This window comes from Pantherophis guttatus, chromosome 2 (genome assembly GCF_059756535.1).
Source record: "Pantherophis guttatus breed Tessera chromosome 2, ASM5975653v1, whole genome shotgun sequence".
Lineage (NCBI taxonomy): Eukaryota > Metazoa > Chordata > Lepidosauria > Squamata > Colubridae > Pantherophis > Pantherophis guttatus.
The window spans coordinates 136,214,195-136,236,881 of NC_142064.1; the positions used below are offsets into that span (position 1 = coordinate 136,214,195).

Consider the following 22,687-nt stretch of genomic DNA (forward strand, 5'->3'; position numbering starts at 1 on the left):
AATGCACCTTTTTTCATCTGCATGATTGATGTTTAATACAACGCAAAGTATGTCGAATATCCTATTCCCATTCAAATTGCAGAACTTTTCTTAGGCAAAATCTGCAATAAATTGTGTTTGCTAGTATGGATTTCTCCAAATATAATGCTTTCAGGCATTCTATATGTAAATGATATACTTCAATGTATTATTATGTGTTTTTATGGAGTATTTAATATATTTTTGTACTGATGGAAGTACACTGCAAAGTTGAGAAAAATGCAGATGTGCAAAGCTCCTTTTTAATTTTATTTAGCTCTGAAAATGAGATGCCAGGTAAGTTTGGATTCTAATGTAAAGCGTGAATTTTGCCTCTGTGTCTACTTGACAGAAGGAGCTGTGCCAGCATGTATATATTTACTTACAATTCACAGAGAAAAATTTAGAGACAGAAGGAAGCAAGAAACAAAAACACTAAAGTGAAGCAGAAGCCAAGAGCATGCATGCAGTTTATTGAAAATATAGAAGGAAGCCTGGAGTGCTTAACAAGGAGCAAAATATAGCAACAATGTAGATATTAAAGATATACCGGTATGTCCTTTGCAACTAATCCTTAATCAGAATAGTAATGCTTGCATTGAACTATGGCCAAGCACACTTAATTAAAAAGATGCAACAGAATTTCACACTACAATTAAGAAACCTTCTAGCTTGTTATTTGGATTCAAATTTCTACTAATCTTTTTTGACAGAAAATTGGCTTTTACCAGTAACAACTGAGTGCAGAAGTAGACAGCCTACATGCATCATTCTCTTCATCCCAACATTTCATAATTTCAATTCTGAACTCAGCATACACATTTTTTAAAAAAAGAGGTTTTAACAAGTGGAAAAATGAATGTGATCCCGATCCCCAGTCTAATTGCAAGTCTAGCTATAGCAGGGAAGAAAAATATATCAAAGAAAGTATTCCAGTGTGAAAATGGGTGCAAAGAAGTCAAGAGAAGAGTTCAGTGTTAAAATGTGTATACAGTAAATCTAGACACAGGGGAAGGGAGAGGCAGGGGAAAGAAATGTTATTTGCAATCCCATCTTGGACAGTTAATACTTGACTTCCCTTTCTGAAATGATTTGCTAGGCACCAAGGGCAAAAAGGAAATCAAAAACTAAAATAAAATCCCGAATTCAAAAACAGGCAAAAAATAAAATATTCCCAGTGTAGATTGAGGGGAAAGGAGCATACATGGTTGGAGACTGCTTGAAGAGTCTTAAAGACAGAAAACCCTGACCGTTACCTGCTGAAGCAATCTACAGTAAGCTATCTCAAATAAATATAAGGTCCTGCTATTTCTTTCCCATGGGGTGGGTAATCCAGAGGCCCTGTGAAATCCCAGATGCCTAGGCATGCCCCCCAGAGCCTATTCCCCATTTTTCAACCCTTTTCAGCCATTCAGCTGGTCTCTAAAATTGAGCAATTAATCAGGGTTGGTTCTGGGGGAGGAAAGGAATGGCGGAAATGGAGTGGTTCTGAATTTTCCCTTTGAGAGGATTGATTCTGAATTTGCTATGAGCCAGCCCCACCCATTCATTTGCCGTGGCCATGCCCAATACCTGAGACTGGCTCCTGGCACACCCCAAACCCTCAATATGGTTTTAATCTAGAGCATGACTGTTCCCAGTCATGAATTTAATAATTCATGCATCTGTCTCCACATGAAGTTCCTTCTTCCCAGCTCCTGGGATTTAGTACATAAATTTTCGGACTGAAGAACTGACTGATGTGACTTGGACATTTCTAAGCCCAGAGCTGCTCTCACCACGGGAAGCTCCAAACACAGCTCCGGACATGCCTCCAGCTCCAGAACTATGCATTCCCATGCCAGATCCTCCGGAAACACAGGTGGCTCCTACACTATGGTGTATTCCACCATGGTGACTACTTGCGCAGTTTCCATCTGCAGAAAGACCTGAGTTACTGGGATGTCTGCCACCTCCAGAGGTCATTACATGTTTGGTGGTAACATTGCCTGTGTAGCCACCACTGCTAGTACTAATCCCTCCTGCAGTTCCCAACCCAGCCCCATGGACCATCCCATGATTGACTCCGGCTGCCATGCCTCCTGAGCCTGCTGTAGTCCTGGGGCCCATAGTGTGGACACAAGGTGCACTCCCAGTAGTGAAGCCTTCTCCCATGGCATTGAAGTTCCCATGATTGTGTTCCATGCCTCTTCCTGCAGCAGCACCATAGGCCACTCCGACTCCCATTCCAGGAGGACACTCACCCACTGGGTAGCCTCCACTAACCATTGCTGTAAAGGGGGCAAGCAAGAGAGGTTCCGTTACTTTGATGGCAGGCTTGAAAATAGCAAGCGCACAATATTGGGTTGCACATTTTTAAGTGGGGTAAGGGGATGTTGAATGTACTCACCAACACTGACAGGGTTGCCTGTGTAAATCCTGTTAGGATGAGAAAAGTGAAGATTAGAACCAGAAGTGCAGGATGGCTATACAGATCGTATTCTTTAAAGACTCAATATTTCAAAAACAAACATTTTGCATTCTTTGCCTATAGACAGTACTATATTCACTGTCAGAATGGTCAGCACCACTATTTAAATAGGATGTTCTGGCTTGTGGCTAGCACATCAGAACTGCGGAAATCCATGTGGCCCTTAAATGGAAGCAAAGCCACGTTTTTCTTCCACATCATGTTAGCTGGATTTTGGTAACTCAGTCCTGATGATGCTCAGAAGGTGGGTGAGGGGACCCCAAGTGTCATGGCCCCATTGCATCCTGGTTTGGAGGAGTTGAAACCAGGAGCCCCCAATGGGGATGGCATGTCTACCCTGGAATGTCTGAAGAGGCCGGGGGCTGAGGATTATGCTGTCCCAGGTCCCTCCAGCATTGGAGGAGGTGGTCGACTGGACAGAGACCTGCCTGCCCTCACAAATGCAGAGGAGGATTGGCTGCATACAGGCAGTGATGAAGAGAGGCAACAGATCCCCTCTAATGAGGAACAGCTGCCTCCTCCACTGGCTCCGAGGGCACAGAGAGTGGAGCAGAGGAAAGCTCAAAGGAGGTTTGTGAGGCTGCTGATGAGGAGGCCGCCCCACCCTTTCTTGCAAGAAACACCTGGCTTCAGCTGATTTAATCAGAGGCTGGAGGAGGGTGTCTTTGTCAGGAACAAATTGTTTGCTTCGGCACGCACTTCCCCAGTCATTGTAAACCCTGACTTTGGTTTGTATTTCTGCCCTGTGGACTTTGAACCTTGTTTGTGGACTCTGGACCTTGCCTTGTGGACTTTTGGAACCTTGTTTATGGACTATGGACTTCCTTCTTGCCTTGTGAATCAGCTCTGATGAATATTGGATTTAATTTGTGAGATTGTGTGGCACTGACTGTGGGTAGCTGCCTTCAGGAAAGTTTGGGGTTGAGCTTTACCAGTTATTATAGAGTCAATTGTCACGGGACAGCAGAGCCATAAAGGACTTTATTGAAGCCTACCCTTCTCTATCAACCTGGGTCATAACACCAAGTATAAAATGTGAGGATCTCATCCATACAGTTAAGAAATGAATGAAATGGGAAAGAAGGTCTGTTTACAGGTGCCTCACATCCTACTTGTCCAACTGTCCATATGTTGAGAGAACATCTATTGATCAGCCTTCCCCAGGCTGATTACCTCTAGAACAGATAGTCTATATCTTCCCAAACTCTCAACGAATAAAGGTTTGGTCTCTCTGGTAGAGAACTTAGGGAGTTGTAGTCTAAAACACTGACAAGTTAAGAACTTTACTTGGAACAGGTTACACTTTGCTGCAATACCTTTAACACCCTCAAACAACATCTGCCTATTTGAGGTCCTAAGACTCAATAGGTGGATAAAAATGTCAAATCCAGTCTAACCATCTGGATGACTGTGCAACCAACATAATAAAGCTTATGAGAAGCTGAATGAGGTGAATCAGTCTTCCCAGGTTTCAAAAACCTAGAGAATTCTTTGCTGCCATCTAGTAGCTCAGTGGATTCTTGTACTACATATCTGATTTCCATAAAGGGAAAGTAGAATGTAGTTCCAAGTGTTGCAAAGAATAACATCTTTTGGAAATCATATCTTCCTACTGATTCTGGAAAGATAACCATAGAGATTTCCCGATAAAAACTAATTTATATTCTCAGGATGGGCATATAAGGACATTTCTTATCCAGTATTCAATTCTTTATTTTTAGAATTGTATAGTACATTATTCCCAGCCTCACCCAATCAAACAACCGAATCATAACACTGCTGATTTATTGAGTATCTTTCCTTCCATAAATATAGCATATCACCAATTTGATGCCTTCCTTTTTAGTCTAGCATTCTAAATGCCACTTTCAAGTGGTGGGATTCAGCCAGTTCGCACCACTTTGGGAGAACCGGTTGTTAACTTTCTGAGCAGTTTGGTGAACTGGTTGTTGGAAGAAATCATTAGGGCAGAGAACCGGTTATTAAATTATTTGAATCCCACCACTGCCACTTTCCCATTTTAACATATTTTATAACAACATGCATAACATAGCAATCTACAGTAGGTGTTTGGGTGTTCAGCCTTCCAATTATTCTTGACTACCGACCATATTGATTGGGATGAATAGGAACCCAACAATATCTAGAAAACCACAGATTGCTACCCTCTTATGATAGCTGGGCATTGCAAATATGTGTTTTTATATTTTTTTAAAGTATATTTAGAAGTGCACCTCACCTGCTCTCCTCTCCTTCCAGCAATGCCTTATAGGTAGCAATTTCAATATCTAGAGCCAGCTTGGTGTTTAGCAGCTCCTGGTAATCGCGGAGCAGGCATGCCAGTTTATCTTTCGACTGCTGGTAGGCTGTCTGCAGATCAACATGCTTACTTCGAGCATCTTTTAGGGCAATGTCACCACGTTGCTCAGAGTCACAAATGGCTGACTGAAGACTGGCAACCTAGGATCAGGAGAAGGAAAGCTTAAGGAAATACAGCATCAACTGATTAAGACGGAGTGTGAAACAGAGGTATGTTGAATTTGATCCATGAGTGTTGAAGAAACTAGCTAAAGCAACCATTGTCTTTCCTCTCAGCTAATTAAATTGGTCAGGGACATTGGTAGAATCAAAAGCACATAGAGAAGACACATGGAATAAATAGGGAAGTTACTTGGACTCTAAGGAATAGAGGAAACTACATATTAAGCATGTGGAAATCCACCATAACACCTGTTGTTTAATATCTATGCCCCAATGTTGAAACACTGTACAGTCTCTCCACCCACTCTGTTTCCATCGCTACCACCATTCAATCTGTTGTCCAGCAGCTCATCCCAAAGATACTTTTTTCAAAAGGCAAATGGGCTTTGCTTTTCCTTCAAGACATTTCACTTCTCATCCAAGAAGCTTCTTCAGTTCTGAAGAAGCTTTGGGACAACCATGACCTGGATGTCTGAGAATCTCCATAGACATGTCCAGCAGCTCCTCATGCAATGAACAGGCAGCTTGGCATAGAGAAGCGATAGGATGGAGACCTAGCAGTCAAGGCAAGTGATAGCAAAGAAGGAAGGAACTAAGACATAGAGTCCACCAGTAGGATCAACCCCTTTGTTCTCTTGGTATAAATTTTATCGATGTAATAGTAGTAACATACATATTCACTCATTGAGCGCTAACCGTATTTCCAAGAAAACGAATATACCGGAAGGTATCATTCCCGATTGAATATTTCACTCAGATGGATTTGATAAGCATGTTATGACTTAATATTCCTGCCAACCAGGTGGTGGAGTAATTGTGCTATTTTTAATCCAGGCCTTGCTTTAACTTGCCCTTTAGATTTCTTCCCCACTTCCAGATCGCATTAGCAAACTTCACTTTACTTCATTTCGATTTTTGCTGTTACAGGGCGCTATGTATTATCTATCTAAACCAATTTAATTCAAATATATTTTAGTTTTGCTGTGAAGTGAAGGCGGATCATGTTTTCTTGAGCAGATGTCTAATCACGAAATTGCAATATTTATGCCTAAACTGCCAATCTTATTTCCTAGTCTGGATGTTGTTTTCTAGAAATTTAGTCTCAATTTAGTTCCATTCTGTATCATGTTCCCAAATCTTTATATATTAATTGATTGTTTATCCATGAGAATTTGATAATCTGAAATTACTGCCATTAGCGTTTGATTTCTGAATTTTTTATTTCTTTTCAATTGTTGTTTTCAACCCTTGAAACAAAGATAGATAGCTAATATGTGGTGGCATTTAACTACTGAAGAGCTTCTTTGAAGTTATAATGGAGATGTTACATATTTTAACATTGCCATTTATTGTATAATATATGCCAGCCTTTGACAGCTTCTATTTGTTTCTAGCCACAGCAGGTGGCAGCATCTCATTGACTTTGGCTGATGTGAAAAAAACTAATCCAATTCAAACAGGGTTAGGATTTGGAAGATTATCAGGAAATCCCAGGGTTAGATCAGGAAAATGAAAAAACAAAATATCCCAGAAGAAACTGGGGGCAAGTAGTCCCAGAAGCCAAACACAATTCAAGAGAGACTTTCTTATTTGTTTTTATGGTGAGCCAGCCCTATCCTTCAAATATTCTCCTCCTCAGAAAACAAATGTACATTTGTGGAGGGAAGGGGCATGATTTTATTTGATTTTGGGGGGAGGGGAGAACAAGATCTTGATAGCACAGAGATTCCCTTATATTTTCCACTGTGGTATTTCCAAAATGAGGGTGAAAGAACACATTGCAATTTAATGGACATTCCAGAAGAGCACCTGAGAGTAATCTTCAGAGAAAACCACAGTAGTTTTCTTTTTCTTTACAGTGAGCCTCTTTGTAAGGATCTGTTGTGGCTCACCGCCGGCCAGTGGAGCTGGCAGCAGAGTTGGACAGTAAGGAGGTTGGGGAAGAATATGGACCAGTCCTTGGGGCTGGGGAAAGCTCGAACGAGGGCTCTGCATCGGAGGCAGAGAGGGAGCTACGCAGCAGTGAGGCAGAGGAGCAGCTGAAGCTTGTTCCCAGTGTGCGCATGTGCAGATCTGCCAGAAACTAAGAAAGCAGGGTCGACTTGGGAGTAAAGCCACACCTTGGAGGTGATTGGCCCCTCCCATAGGAAAAAAAGAGAAGTGGGGTTTTGCAGGAAACAATTCATTTGTTCAGTCATTTCAAGAGTGGGAAGATATGTCTGTGAATCCAAGAGACTCTGTGCCAAGTTTTGCCTTGCACTGCATTTGGAAACTAGTGACATGGCAGCTTTCCAAGCAAGATAAGGTCTGTGTTGATAAATATTTCTCTGAAAGACTGTTTGCCAGGCTTTGCTGACTGTGAATGAAAGGAATTCACAGTCGTGTAAATAAAAGAGGTTTTTCCGGGACCAAGACTCTCTTTCATATGTTTTGGGAAAGCCTAGGTCAGAACAGGATCAATAAGATCTCAAGATTCCAGAGAATCTGTTTACCTGCTATTGTAGGAAAACAAGATCATTCAAGATGAAGCAATAAAATAAGATTGACTTCCCTACCTGTTTCTTTGCATTTTCACTGTCCGTTTGCATCCTCTGGACCATCCTGCTGAGCTCTGCAATCTCGTGCTGGTTGTTTTTCAGTTCTTCATTGAATTTGCCTCGATTGTTCTGAATTTCTGCAATCTAATAAATGAAAATCAGCATCACTCTTACTGTCATTTGAGCAGTCAATGGCATATCAACATTTTAAAAAAAAATCCTTCATCATTTGCTGTGTTTTGTGGTATAGGCCACACCAGGTATGGGATATAACTGTCTGTTATAATAGCTGTGATTCGTAGGAATAAGCTGGACAGGAAGATAGCAATAGCAATAGCAATAACACTTAGACTTAAATACTGCTTCAAAGTGCTTTACAGCCCCCTCTAAGTGGTTTACAGAATCAACATATTGCCCCCAACAATCTGGCTTCTCATTTTACCAACCTTGTAAGGATGGAAGGCTGAGTCAACCTTGAGCCAGTCATTATTGAGGGAATCGAACTCCTGGCAATGTGAGCAGAGTTAGCTTGCAACTGCATCCTAACCACTGCACCACCACTGCTCTTATAAGATCTGAAGAAGGCAGTAAGACTTACGGGAGGAGAACATTGTTAGTTTTCCTAGTGGTCAAGGGCTTTGTTTAAGCCTCTCATCTGACAGTCCATGCCAAGATTTGCTTCACAGACCCCAATTCATGGATGAGTTGACTCAAACAAAGAGCTCAATTGTTGCATCTTGATCTGTTTGATTTTCCAAGCAAGGTCCCTATGTCTATCAAACTAATACTCACCTTGCTGTGGTAAAAAGCTTCAGCTTCTTGCTTGCTGGTGTGAGCAATATTCTGATACCAGGCTTCTACGTTTTTAAGGATGAGGTCCATATCCAGGTCACGTGTATTGTCCATTTTCAGAACCACAGAAGTGTCACAGATTTGGTGGTTGAACTGAGTTAATTCCTGTAGAGCATATGATTCCAAAATAAGTGCCCACATCCTTGTATGGATATATGAAACATTACATACATAGACTGTGGCATGCAAAAAAACCCAGTTTTTTGGAGGGTGCTGTTCTTGATGCAACACATGTAAGTTTCTGCTGTTTGGGCCCAGACATAGAACAAATAAGGGACTGTTTTGTTCTGTGCACAGAATGATTGTTTTGGTCTTGGGAGAAATCACTTAAGGTAAAGGTGGGAGAAATGGGATATAAGCCAAATACATTAGGGGTTGAAGGGACGGAGGGAGGGAAGAGACTGAAAAGATGAGTGGATGAACAGGACAGTGGGATGTGCCATGGTAGGAATTGGAGAGAGCAGTAATTGCAGCTGAAGGGGGAGAGGGATGGAAAGGTATTGGGAATATGAGATGAATGGGCAGAATGGTGGAATATACCATGATGGAAACTACTGACAAGAAGAGCTATCAGAGGGAATAATATGCATTGTTTTGCCCTATAGGCCTATCTGGATTATGTTTCACCTGAAACCTGGAACAGCCAATGCATTCTGGGTTCCAGTTCTGATCCAAAATGGCTCCGGATCCTCCAGAATGTGATAGTTCGTTCCAAATATCAAATGAAATGTTTCCCCTGTTTCTTCTAAACTCCTATATTATTGCCTTCTACTGCTTAACAATTAATGTATGTTGGGCCTCTTTTAGGATCCTACAAGAGAATGCCAATAAAAAGAGTGCATATTGAGCAAAGCTGTTAGAGCTGTGGCAGGTTAGGACCACACACCCATAATTGTATGATGTTCCTAAAAGGGAGTTGTTGCTGTTTTCTCTCTATGGATATGTTACCAACAGGTTTCATAAGAACTAGATACCCACCTCTGCAAAGATACACCTCAGAGTGTCCAATTCTTGTGCTAAAACATCAACTTTAGATTCCAGCTCTTCTTTAGTGAGGAAGACACAATCAACGTCCTAAGTAGAGAGGAAAACCATATAAGAAATTGTATTTTTTTTTTTAAAAAAAAAGGAAGTTTAAAAAGTCTTTTTATGGAGCAGGGGGAGTTTATATATTCACTAAGGTGTTGTAATAAAGAAAATATTTTTGAATATTATCTCAAAATGAGTTAAAGATGGATCATTTTTTAATCATCTTTGAAAGTGAGTGCTGTGAAATGCCAGGCAGCTGATTGTTAAGCAGATGTTCCTAAATTGCAGCATTTACTGTGAAATCTTATACATCCATCCAAGAATGCTGATGGGTAAAGAAAGAAAACAGGGTTAAGAATAGATATTAGAGTCTATTCATCCCAGAAATCATTTTTTTAAGTCTTTCTTCTGTCTGCATGAACCTATTGCCATCATTTAATGTATCTATGGAGGTCTAGCTAAAGAACCTCCGAGTGCAAAGTTTCATGTATTTTATGTTATGTTTCAAAATTACCTTTTTCAGCACCACAAAGTCATTCTCTGCTGTTGTACGCCTATTAACCTCATCTTCATACCTATATTAGAGAGAAAGGAAGGCTGGTTCTTAATGTCAGACACATTTAAATCAAAAGCAAGTCTCACTGGTATGTTTTCATCAGGTAATTTTGCCACTTTTTCATTCATTTAGTTAAAAGGCCTCTAGGTTCTCTTCATGGCCAACAGACTCACCCCAGGCGGCTTACATATAATAAGCAAAATACCACAACAGTTAATGTATCCTTCCAAATAGTGAACTACCTAAGCAACAATTTGAAACTCAAGCAAAGCCGTAGATATTTGTTGGAAAACTGATTTTTAAAGCTTTTTTTTTTTTTTTAAACTGGAACATAAACTGGAACAATAAAAAAAAGAAAAGAAATATCTCTTGTTTTTACACTGTAATTACTATCCTGGAGCTATCATATCATGTAGAGCAGTGGTCCCCAACCTTTTCATCGCCGCGGACCGCTCTCTTCCCAGGATCCTTTGCGCTGCAGCGGCCGGCGGCCCGGTGCCGGCCCAGGAGCCTTTGCGGAGCCTTTGCGCACGGCCCAGGAGCCTTTGCGCTGTAGCGGCCGGCGGCCCGGTGCCAGGTACTCCACGGCCCGGCACCGGTCCGCGGACCGGGGGTTGGGGACCACTGATGTAGAGAGCTGGTTTGGTCTACTGCAGAGGTCTTCAAACTTGGCAGCTTTAAGACTTGTGAATTTCAACTCTCAGAATTCTCCAGCATAGCATAGCTGGCTGGAGAATTCTGGGAGTTGAAGTCCACAAGTCTTAAAGCTGCCAAGTTTGAAGACCTCTGGTCTAGTGGTTAAAGCACCAGGCTAGAAACCAGGAGGTTGAGTTCTCAATCCTGCGTTAGTCATGGGTGATTTTGAGCCGGTCACTGTCTCTCTGCCCAGAATGTCAGAATCTGGTGACAAGCCAGTCAGCCAATTCCTATCACAATAGATGGATCAACTCTTGGCTGATTTGACAAAAGAAGACCTGGCCTGCACTTTGTGGGAAAAAGCCTAGGATGGGGGTGGGGGTAAGGTTATAATGAACTCAGTGGTAATGTCAATACAACTTACAATTTAGATCAGCCTTTTTCAATCTGAGTTTCACTGGGTTTGCTGTTCACAAAATTCTCAGCCCCACTGGCTGGAATTGCAGCTCCAGCACATCTGAGAATGGCAGATGGGATAAATACAGATAGTCCTCGACTATCGTTTAGTGACCATTTGAAGGTACAATGGCACTGAGCAGGATGTTACTTGGAACCCTGACAAAAAGTGACTTATGACCATTTTCACATTTATGACTATTGTAGCATCCTGATGGTCATGTGATCAAAATTCAGATACTTGGCAACTGGCTCATATTTATGATGGTTGCAGTGTCCCAGAGTCATGTGGTCCTCTTTTTTCAATGACCTACTGACAAGCAAAGTCAAAGGGGAATCCAGATTCACTTAACAACCCTGTTAACAAACTTAACAACTGCAGTGATTCGCTTGACAATTGTGGCAAGAAAGATTGTAAAATAGGGCAAAACTCACTTAACAAATATCTCGCTTAGCAACATACATTTTGGGCGCAATTGTGGATGTAAATCGAGGACTATCTGTATTTAGATCCTGCCTAGATCCTGATAGACCTTATCTTGAAATGCAGCTAATCAGATTCTTATCTGGGGAGGGGATTTCAGTATATTGCCAAGCTTCAATCTTCCAAATATGTTTACTCACCTAGACCTATATTCCTCAACTAGTTCCTGCATGTTCTTCTGTTCGTGTTCCAGTTTTTCTCTTTCACTTAGGAGACATTCCAGTTGTTTCTTAAGTGAGACAATGAAATTCTCATAGTAGGCTTCGAGGTTCTTCCGGGTAGGCTGAACATACTGATTCAGGAGTTCCCACTTAGTAGCAAGAACTTTGTTTTGCTGCTCCAGGGATCGAACCTGAAAGAAACAATCTCTCCAGTAAATCTTCCAACTAAACCAGTTTCTCGCAGTGGATTAGCTGAGGGTGGCCTTATAACAAATAATCTAGGGAATCCTGCATCTTTAATAGTGAGATCGCTTCAGGGGGCTTCAGGACGTGTCATTTGCTTCTAGATTATTATTAAAGCTACAGTAATTCCACCTTCCTTGGTGTCTGATAATCTAATGAAAAAGCACAAATTATGTGTGACCTAGATTGGGCATCCTCCCTGAGAAAACACTTGAAATCGGTATGAATCAAACACAATTTTAGTCTTTTGTGTGTTTCTTTTAAGCTGAAGGCCATTTCACAGATGCAGCGATAGCCTGTAGTTTGCTATAGTGCATTCAGGAAAGAGCCACACCTACTTATTGCTCTCTGCAATTATAACTATGCTTGGCAAACTGTTTTTCTCACAGTTCCCCAGGCTCTGTGCCCTGAAGTACCAGCTGTCTGTCAAACAAGCAACAATTCTTTTCACCTGCTCACTTCGCCTGCCGATGCTCTTATTGCATGACAGGTGAGCAGATGGAAAGGGAGATGGGGCCGATGGGGAGAATTTGGGAAGGGAGCTAATTAGTCCTTGGCTTGGCTTGGCAAAAAAAATGCAGTGGGTGGGGGGGAATTGAAAATTACTCAAAACTCCCCTATCAATCCATCAATCTGCGGTATCTATGATCTGCTTCAATCAGTTGAGCATCCAGGCTCAATTCTGAAACAGTCTATACAGATCCAAGTTTGTCTCTTGGAGATATGCTGGGATTACAGTTCCTCAGACTTTCCAGCCTCAGGGCTATATTGGCCCATTTTCTTAGGAAGTCTAATGAATTCTAGACCTAAGATATATGGAGGGAGCCAAATGGAGAATGCTGAACTATACTAAAATTATCTGATGGAGTGAAATCATAGATCTGTGAGCTCTTCTGCTTCCAAAACTAGAGGGGCCGATATTTCAAAATTTCTCAAAAAACTTCATCTTGTATGTAGCCCTATCTCTCGGATGGATAGGGATTATAGTCAACTTTTGTCTTGTTTGTGCAAACATAATAGTTCCCAGAAGAGGCCTTGCTGTTGATTGCCACAAAGTAGGCCTATTTTGTGGTTGGTCATTTGTGCAAGAGGGCCCATCTATGATGTGTTTGAGGCAAATCATTGCCCAGGCCTTCCTTTTTTGAGAGTTTGGTGCTTAATTAACTTGACTGCCATGGATTGACTTTAAATTATTTTTCTCTTTCTCTTGAGTGTTTGACAAAACATTTAAATATTTTATTACCATCATGTTTGGCATACTACTCCAATTATAATAGCTTTTGCATTCCTGAATTATCTACGGTATTTTAAGTATTCTTTTTCTTGCCTACTGCTTTGAGAATTATTTGGTTGATAATTCACTACTGACACTTCAGGAGCCTTATGTGTGAAGTAGTTTAAATAAATATTATACCTTGTCTACCATTGGGAATTAAAATGGTATAGTTCACATTTTTGCCATTTAGACTACCTGCGGTAGACAAACATGTCTCTTACAGCAATAGCTTCATGCAGTTTAGACATAGATCTAAGATGGTTGAGACCAAGATAAAATAATTTAGAAATAATTATTCTAGTCATTTAATTGATGGGCAGAATGGACAGTATGAATTTATAGCCCTGCTGATGATGAATTAACCAAACACAGAGTACAAAGCATAAACCTACAAAGCACAGCCCAGAGCATAAGCTAAAAAGAAAAACTAAAAGGAAGTTCAGTTCTCAATGATTAACAGTAAAAAAAAAAAAAAAAAACAATTTCTGGGTTTTTTTTGTTTAGATTATGAGGTATGAGGAGAGTGGGATGATCCTGTTTAGGCTAGAAGCTAAGCAGGGTCAAAACTGGTTAGTCTTTGGATGGGTGGCTTCTAATGAATGCCAAGGTTGTCAGCTAGACTTGAAACCTGAAAAAACATTTCAGAAGAAGAGTATGGCAATCTTACTGTTGCAAAAAATATCCATGTAATAGACAACAAAGTAAAGAATACATCACTGTAGTCTTCAGCAGCTGAACTCATCTTAAAGGAAGCTACCTTTTATAAAACAAATGCCCAAAATATTGAGCTCCAGATATATTTTTTTTCCTTCCATTCAGTTGTGTCCAACAAGCCCCTGTAGTTTTCTCAGCAAGATTTTTCACAAGTGGTTTGCCATTGTCTCCTTTCTAGGGTTGACAGAACATGACTGGCCCAAGGTTTCTCAGCTGGCTTCATGCACAAAGTGAGACTAGAAGTCACAGTCTCCCAGTTTCTAATTTGATGTCTTAACCACTACACCAAACTGACTCGTAGGCTCCAGATATTCTTACTCATTTTGGCAAGTGAATTTTTGCAATGGCAAAATGCTTCATGTACTCAGATGTCCTCACAATTGCTGACAGACCCTCATTTGAATTGAATAAGTGACTGATCATGATATGATTTTGTGGCTCTGATTTATCATTAGATTAGAGGACATATCTTTAAAATTTGAAGAAAATAAAATGGAAAGGGAGGAAACAAGCTTCTAAGTTTTACCGTTTCCTTCAATTTTCAGTTCAATTACAGTGAATCAGGATTTCAACCCCCCGTTTCCTATTCAGATATCTTATTCTCATGAAATGGATCTATACAGATCCAGGTAATAACTTAATGAAACAATTACATTTATGTAATTATGCCTTCTCCACTTGTCTGCCTGGCCAAGTCAATCTTGTTCCCTCCCCTGTTATAATTTCATTTTGGATTTTTTTTTTTTTTTTAAAAAACAGGATTTTCTATTTAGCAAATATAAGGTTGGATAATACTATCACTTGTAAAATGAGTCTTAATCCTAATGTTACTTGGAAGTTGGAACAAGGCTAGGATTAGGGTCAGAAAAATCAGGTAGCTTTGATTGACATATGATGGATCATAACATGGGAAGAGTAGAATAGTAGAATACATTTGCAATAGGTCTGAAGAGTAAAGCGGAAAAAATGGATATGGAAAGAACTGAAGCTATTGCCATTTAATGAAGGAAATCTCAGGCCACAAAATTCCTGGTTCAAATGTTCCTCCTTAGAAAAAACTTCTCCCCACCCTCCTGTTTGGTGAAGGCATAATGCTGATCTCTGTTTTAGGGTTTTTACCATATTTATTAAGATACCAGAGCTGGAAATCTGAATCCTAACTATATTCCCGGTCTCTCTTGATGCACACAAAGAAGCAAGTAAGCCCCTCTTTATGAAATGTCATAATTCAGGAAAGATTTCTTATAATTCGTTCCTAGCACAGCAAGAAGAATGCAACAGAGGGCATCTCCTAGATGTTTGTTCTAGAATGAGGAAGGCGTGTAGCAAGAGATAAAGAAAGGGGGATAGATGGATTATCCCAAACTATTCTTAAACATCTAAAATTGAAAGTTTAAAAAAAGAATAGAATAGAATAGAATAGAATAGAATAGAATAGAATAGAATAGAATAGAATAGAATAGAATAGAATAGAATAGAATAGAATTCTTTATTGGCCAAGTGTGATTGGACACACAAGGAATTTGTCTTTGGTGCATACGCTCTCAGTGTACATAAAAGAAAAGATACGTTCATCAAGAATCATAAGATACAACACTTAATGATAGTCATAGGGAACGAATAAGCAATCAAATCGTAAGCAATCAAATCATAATCAAATCAAATCAAAAGAGAAGGATGGACAAACTCCTACCTTATCAATGAAGCAAGCAAACTGGTTGTTCAAGCTTTTCATCTCTTCTTTCTCGTGTGTCCGTGCTTTATGTTCCTCGGGATCAACTCCAAGAGAAAGTGGCTTCAAGAGGCGCTCGTCAATAGAGACCCCACGGATCCCTTCGCTTCTGGTGCTAGTCATGCTGTTCATTCTAGCATATCCTCCATATCCACTCTGGCACTCAGCACCCCCATAACCTCCACCAAACCCTCCACCATAACCAAGACCTCCCATTCCCATCACCTGCCCGCCCATTCCCATGCGCTGTCCACCAACTCCTCCATAGATTTGTCCTCCATAGCCTTGGCTGTAAGATATTCTTTGGCTTCCCCTACCAAAATTATTCAGGCTCATGCTGGAATAACCACCAGTTCCACATGGTCTTCCATATGACTGGCATGGAGGAGCAGAGGTTCGTCCACCCACCATAGAAGCGGAGGAAAATCGCCTTGATCCACCTAAGCATCGAGACCCGACAGATATGTTCATGGTTAGGATTGGTGTTTCTGGTTTTTTTTAAAAAAGAGTTGAGCAAACTATTAGTGAAGCAGTGGAATGAGGGAAAAGCAGAAGAGTGAAGGCAAGAGAGTCCCTTTGATTTGCAATCAGGGTTTCTCTCTTTTATATGGCTCAAGAGGTGCACGGGATGCAAAAAAAAATTATATGAAACAACCTGGGTTTGGTTTGCCTAGCAGCTAGAATCTATGCTCCCGAGCAAAAATCTTTGTCATATGGGAAATAGCGTGGAATTAAAAAAAATGCTAGGCTTGCAAGCTTCCCTCTCTGTCTCTTATGTCTAGCTTTAATTAATCTGCTTCCTCAATGTATAATTATCATCCACCAAAATACTTCAAGTGGTTTATTTACAGGGCAGTTTCACTTGCAGCTTTTATGTTTAATTATCTGGATGGAATGCACCATTCTTGATAAGAAGCAATGGTTTGGATTTGTTTGTTTATTTGCTCTCCTACATGGAAAAAACAAGAAGAGGTGGAATGCATTAGGCGACAAAAATCTGACTCAAAGCAAAAATTCAAAGTGAACTTAGTTACTCACCTAACTAAAAATCATAAAGCAATCCTCCCCCCCTCTTGAAAAAATATTAGTCAAATGTCTTGAGGGGAGAGTTGATCAAGCCTAGATCCACAAATTGGTACCCACAGATATTAAGACATTACCCAGGGCAGGAATCCCAAATCTGCTGATGATCAGAGCTGACGTTTCCAGTGTCAGAAGTGCAAAGTAGGGTTTCTATGAAGCGCTGTGAAGGAAGGAGACAATTGAACAAAGTTTAAACATAAAAGAGGCAGCAGTTTCATTTTGTAAGAGGGGAATTATTTGTCTAAAGAGGCTGCTTATATTCTGGATATCCTTTTATACAATAGAATGGCATTCACAGTGAAATGCTGTGGATATGGTATATTTGGACTTCAATAAGGCATTTGACAAAGTGGACTACAACTTACTTCTTACTGGTAAGATAGAACAATGTAGGATAAACAGTACCATCATCAACTAAATTTGTACTTGGCTGACCATCTGCACTTAGTATGCAGTCCTTAATGGAACTACATTTACATGGGATACTTCAATGTTCTGTTTTGGGCCCATTACTCTTCAACATCTTCATAAATCATCAAAATGGGGGATAGAAGGGGAACTCATCAAATCTGCAGATGACATAAAGCTGGGAAGAATTGCTAACATTTTGGAAAATTGATACAAGATTGAGAAATATCTTGACAGACTTGAGACTTGTTGAAAGAGCACTTGGGCTCTTTCAACAAGATGCAATTAAATAGTGAGAAAAGTACAGTCCTCCACTTAGGCAGGAAAAACCAAATGCATAGATACATAATAGGTGGTACCTGGCTCAGCAGTAATAAGTGTGAGAGAGATCTGGGTGTCCTAATAGACCACTATTTAAGTATGAGCCATCACTGTGTCACAGCTGCCAAAAAACTCAATACAGTCTTTGGCTGCATCAACAGAGGAATAGCATCAAGTCACAAGAAGTGATAATACCACTTTATAGCACACTAGTGAGGCCAATACGTGGAATACTGCGTGTCGTGCTGGTCACCAAAGATGCTAATACTCTAGAAAGAGTGCAGATAAGACCAACAAAGATGATAAGGGTCTGGGGAGGCTTAATTGTATGATGAATGGTTAAAGGAACTAGGTATGTTTAGCCTAAGGAAGAGAAAGTTTAGAGGGGACATGATAACTGTTTTCCAGTACTTGATGGCTGTCACAGAAAAGAGGGGATTGAGAGGGGCAAGACAAGAAATAATAGTAGAAATCTGTAAAGAAAAAACTCAACCTAGAAGTAAGAAAAAATGTTCTGACAATGAGAACAATTAATAGCTTGCCTACAAGAACTGTGGGTGCTCCATCACTGGAGGTTTTCAAAAATACACTGGAAAACCATTTGACCAGGATGATTAAGTTGAGCAGGACTTTAGACTAGAAGATCTTCCAGCCCTATGATTCTATGTTCTATGTTCTTGAGAAGTTATGCTGTGTTGAGTATATGAATCTGTCCATCAGACTACATGTCCCATCTGTTTTTTATTTACTTTTTTTTTTTAATACTGAGAATTACAACCCAGGAGTTTGTTTGAAAGTGTGCCCATTAAATTAGCGTAGGTGTTGAAGAGTGTTTACTGAAGCAGCTTCCCCTGAATGTACTCTGATAAGTGAATATCCATGTTCACCACAATAGTGATCTAGAGAGAAAGTGGTCAAAACATAGTTTTAAATTTCAAAATGAGCACATTAGTCCAAAAAGGATGAAGAATCCTGCCCTCAATTGTAATTAGATTTTATCTAAAGCGGGGATCCTAATTTTTTTGTCACCACCCTCTCTTTAGAGTAATCTTAATGTATACATCTCCCTTAAAATTCCAAACAGCAAAATGAACACAAAAGAACAAGGAAAACAATACAAGGAAATTTCAGGAAAGGTGAATGTATTATAACAATGTACAACTAAAAGTTTCTTCACATCTCCCCTGGACTCTATCTGCATCTCTCCAAGAGAGGTACACCTCACAATTTGGGGTACCCGAGTCTAAAGCAAATTTGGATTCTTCCTGAAGTGAAACATCTGGGGTGCAAGATTTGATAAGTGTATATATCATTTCTCCAGGGTATTTTGCACATACGTTGGTACAGTATCTAGATCACCTTGATGGATCTTCAAAGCTAAGCAAAGGCAGCTACATGGGAAATGATGAAATGCCGGAGTTGAAGAATAGGTTGAGAAGTAAGGAAGGGGAATCCATTCCAGATGAAAGCAATGGCAAATAACTTCTGTACTGTGACCAAGAACCGTGTGAAAGAGTCTATGAACTCACAAAGATTTATCTAATGAGGTGGATCCAATAGGAAAAAAAGACCATTCAGGAAAAATGAAACAACCTCTAGCAGTGGGTGATATCTGTGAGCATATCTCCCTCATATTGGCCAATTATATTCAGCAGTTATTTCTTTCCCATAATAAAAGTGTATCTACGAATATCTTCTTTGGCACTGGATAAATTGCAGTAGAGATCTCAGAACTATACTAATAAATTTATTTATTTTCATTTCATTTTATTTGTTTGTCAAACAAGATAACAAGTAGAGGCATGAACATAAACATGAACAAAGGAAGTAAATACAGATAAATGGGGACACTAAGACAGGGACGGTAGCAGGGGTGAAATCCAGCAGGTTCTAACAGGTTCTGGAGAACTGGTAGCAGAAATTTTGATCAGTTCGGAGAACCGGCAAATACCAACTGGCTGGCCCCAGAATGGGGCAGGAATGGAGATTTTGCAATATCGTTCCCCCAGGAGGGGAGGGAATGGATATTTTGCAGTATCTTCCCCTGCAGTGGGGTGGGAATGGAGATTTTGCAATATTCTTTTCCTGCCACGCCCACCAAGCTACGCCCACAGAACCGGCAGTAAAAAAAATTTGGATTTCACTCCTGGATGGTAGGCACGCTGGTGCGCTTATGCACGCCCCCTTTACAGACCTCTTAGGAATGGGGTGAGGTCCATGGTAGACAGTTTGAGATTGAAGCTGTGAGGGTTAATTATTAATTAATAATTAATTTATAAATTATCCATGCAAACTGTGAAATGCTTTTTGTGATTCCCACAGGCACATGATTGTCCATGGTGAGATCAGAACTGTAGGCTAGATGGTCTTTGGGTTCTTGTCAAATCTGACTCAACTTTCTCTTCTCCTGAAAGAACAGATTTTTTTTAAAAAAAATATTCATAATATGGAGAAAGCCATACTATGGAATCAAGTCAGTGATAATAGTAGTAGTAATTTAGGGTATTAAATTATTTCCTTGAACAGTTTAGAGTTAGTTTATGGAACTCATTGCCCTGAATGTGGTTATGGCCACAAGCTTACATGATTTCACCTTAGATATATTTGTGGATAGCAGATCTATTAAACTGGGTTGACCATTCATGCCTCTTGTGAGCCACAAAAGTCTTTTGTAACAAATTGGATCACACATGCCAGTCGACTCTGTACCTCAGAGTTACGGTTACAGTGGTGATGCAGTGGAATAATTGGACTTATAGGTGGTTTCCTGTGGAAGTATATAGCTGATGAATCATCAGAAACCTTTTATGTCCATAAAACCATTTGCTTAATTGATCAATGTTATTGAGGCATTAGAGAAGAGTAACTAAAACTGCAGTCATGGAGACTTTGAATGGACATCCCCGAAATCATACTCTTTTCAAAATTCACGCCCCTCCCCCCCCTCAACTTGGAGAAGTCAATGTCAGCCATACAAGAAAGACCAGATCAAGGAACTAGTGCCATATTGGTCAGGATCGCTTTTATTATAATAGCTAGAGTAACAGAATCTTGCAAGTCTAAAAATGCTCCTTCCACTGCCATTTTATCTTCATGTGAACTAAGAAGGGGCTTGTCCGAGACATTTTCTTTAATTATTGTCTTGGCTGAGATTCAAGCCACGCTCATCTGACCATTTGGAAGCAGCTTTTCCTTCTGTCCATCAAGGCTCTTCCCTGTTCCCTCTATAGCCATGATGGCGAACCTATAGCACATGTGCCGGAAGTGGCACACAGAGCCATGTCTCCGGGCATGCCAGCTGTCGCTCGTTGCTCTTCCGGGTTCCGGTACCCCCATGTGTGTGCACCAGCGAGCTGCTCTTCTGATTTCTGGTACTCCCCCCCTACCCACGCACTCAGTGCCTAAAAGGTTTGCCAACACTGCTCTATAGTAAAGGCAATAACAGAAACAGATTCTTGTTCCCCCTATCTTCCAAAGCCTATCCTTCCTAACATCAAATATTAGAAAAGACCAAGAGGAAATATAACAAATGACGGGTATGCTGCAACCAGATACCTTCCTACTCACACCTCTAGTAAATGCCCACACTTTTATCGTTTTCTGTTCTGGAGCGAGAAAAGCTACATACAAAATTGTATAATTAAAAAGGGATTCCACTTTTTTTTTTTTTTTCAAAAAATTGGGAATTAAAGAAAGAGATGCTACAACATCTCCTTCACTCATTCTTAATGAACCAGGCCAAGTAGCCTTAGCTGTTTAGTTACAGGAGTTCTCAAAATAATAGTTTCCTGTCCGTGACTGTAATTTGCATTCAGTTGTAGGGGAAATGTCTTACCTCAAGGGTATATTCATCTCTCAAAACTGAGGTGTCAATATTTATATTATTATTTTAAGTTATTGCCCTGTATTTCTATGTATGATAGCACTTTAGGATTCTGGGTAAATACTTACCAGAAATTTCTTGTTTTATCTCAAAACAATCTATAGTAAAGCTACATATTACCTGGTGTAGTTATTATGTATACTGAGATTAACTGTTGTCCTTGAGGCAGTAGCAGAAGGAAGGCGCAAAGAAGTAAAATTGAGAAGGAGGAGAATGCATAGTCTTCCTCATCTACTATGTTCTCCAGCCTATGTACAGTAGCATTCCACATTTGGGATGTAAATGCAGTTTTTGGATGGAAACTCATCTGGAGGAGAGTGTTTCAGAGTAACATCAGTGGATAGGAAAACCAATGGGTGCTGATTCTGTCTTAATTCTGCTGGAATTGTGTTAAGCCCTTTACAGTCTAGAATGCAAAACACCCATAGATTCAGAGAAGGCAGATGTATCTCAATAAGGGAGGGGCTAGATTACAGAATGTTGGAAATTAGTTATGCGTATCTCGCATATCTTATTAGGGAGTCCTTAAGGTGGGGCCTCTCTCTCCCCTTTCATCTTTCTAAACAAGTCTTTGTTTAGTGGAGAGGTTTCTAATATTTATTTGACACCACAAAAATATTTATCTTTTCTGTGTTCTGCGATGTTTTGAAAACACTTTCAAAACATTTCTTTCTTTCCAGAATTTCATTATAGGTTGGATAAGAAATTTATCTTGTCAGAATTTTAAAACAAGCTAGACAACCTGTGACCCATTGGGTCATCCTTTCAGAGATAGTTCCTTTACCACAGGGGTATCAAACTCAAGGCCCGGGGGCCAGATCCGGCCAGCGGGGTGCTTAGAACTGGCCTGTGGGGCTGCCCTGGAAACAGTGAAAGACCAGTCCGTGGTGCCTCTGCCAGCAAAGACAGAGCTTTGTTTTTGCTGGCAAAGGGTTGCAGGAGGCCGTTGCAGCCAAAAACAGAGTTCGGGAGCCCGTTTTTGCTGGCAGAGAGCTCGGGACACCACAGGTGCCCCCAACATGAGTGATGTCGAGCTGACCATACACACCCTGTCCACATGCACCCTGGCCCCCCAACGTCAAACACAACCCTGATGCAGCCCTCAAGGAAATCAAGTTTGACACCCCTGCTTTACTAGATTCCTCAATGCCTTCAACAATGACAAACTTCTAATGTAATGGAAAAGTTGGAATGCATTCAGAACGGTATCTACCTTGAAAATAGCCCGTGTTGAACTGTATAGTACAGTCAAACATAAACAAAGGGAATGTTTTATGATCTTGTGTATTATGCCATAAACTGTTTTATGATAATGCTTATGTCATAAACAGATTTTATAAAATTTGC

The 22,687-nt window shown here is 40.3% G+C and overlaps 1 protein-coding gene across 1 annotated transcript; it reads right to left on the reverse strand.

The window, feature by feature from the left end:
• Positions 1-470: 470 nt before the first annotated feature.
• Positions 471-16,888, reverse strand: LOC117662709 (keratin, type II cytoskeletal cochleal-like). The gene is made up of 9 exons (XM_034412249.3): positions 15,607-16,888; positions 11,660-11,871; positions 9,902-9,962; positions 9,337-9,432; positions 8,299-8,463; positions 7,525-7,650; positions 4,728-4,948; positions 2,408-2,436; positions 471-2,288 (listed from the first exon to the last, which is right to left on the reverse strand). Exons 1-9 carry the CDS (start codon positions 16,114-16,116, stop codon positions 1,723-1,725), a joined length of 1,986 nt encoding a protein of 661 aa, XP_034268140.2. The 5' UTR covers positions 16,117-16,888; the 3' UTR covers positions 471-1,722.
• Between the last annotated feature and the right edge of the window lie 5,799 nt (positions 16,889-22,687).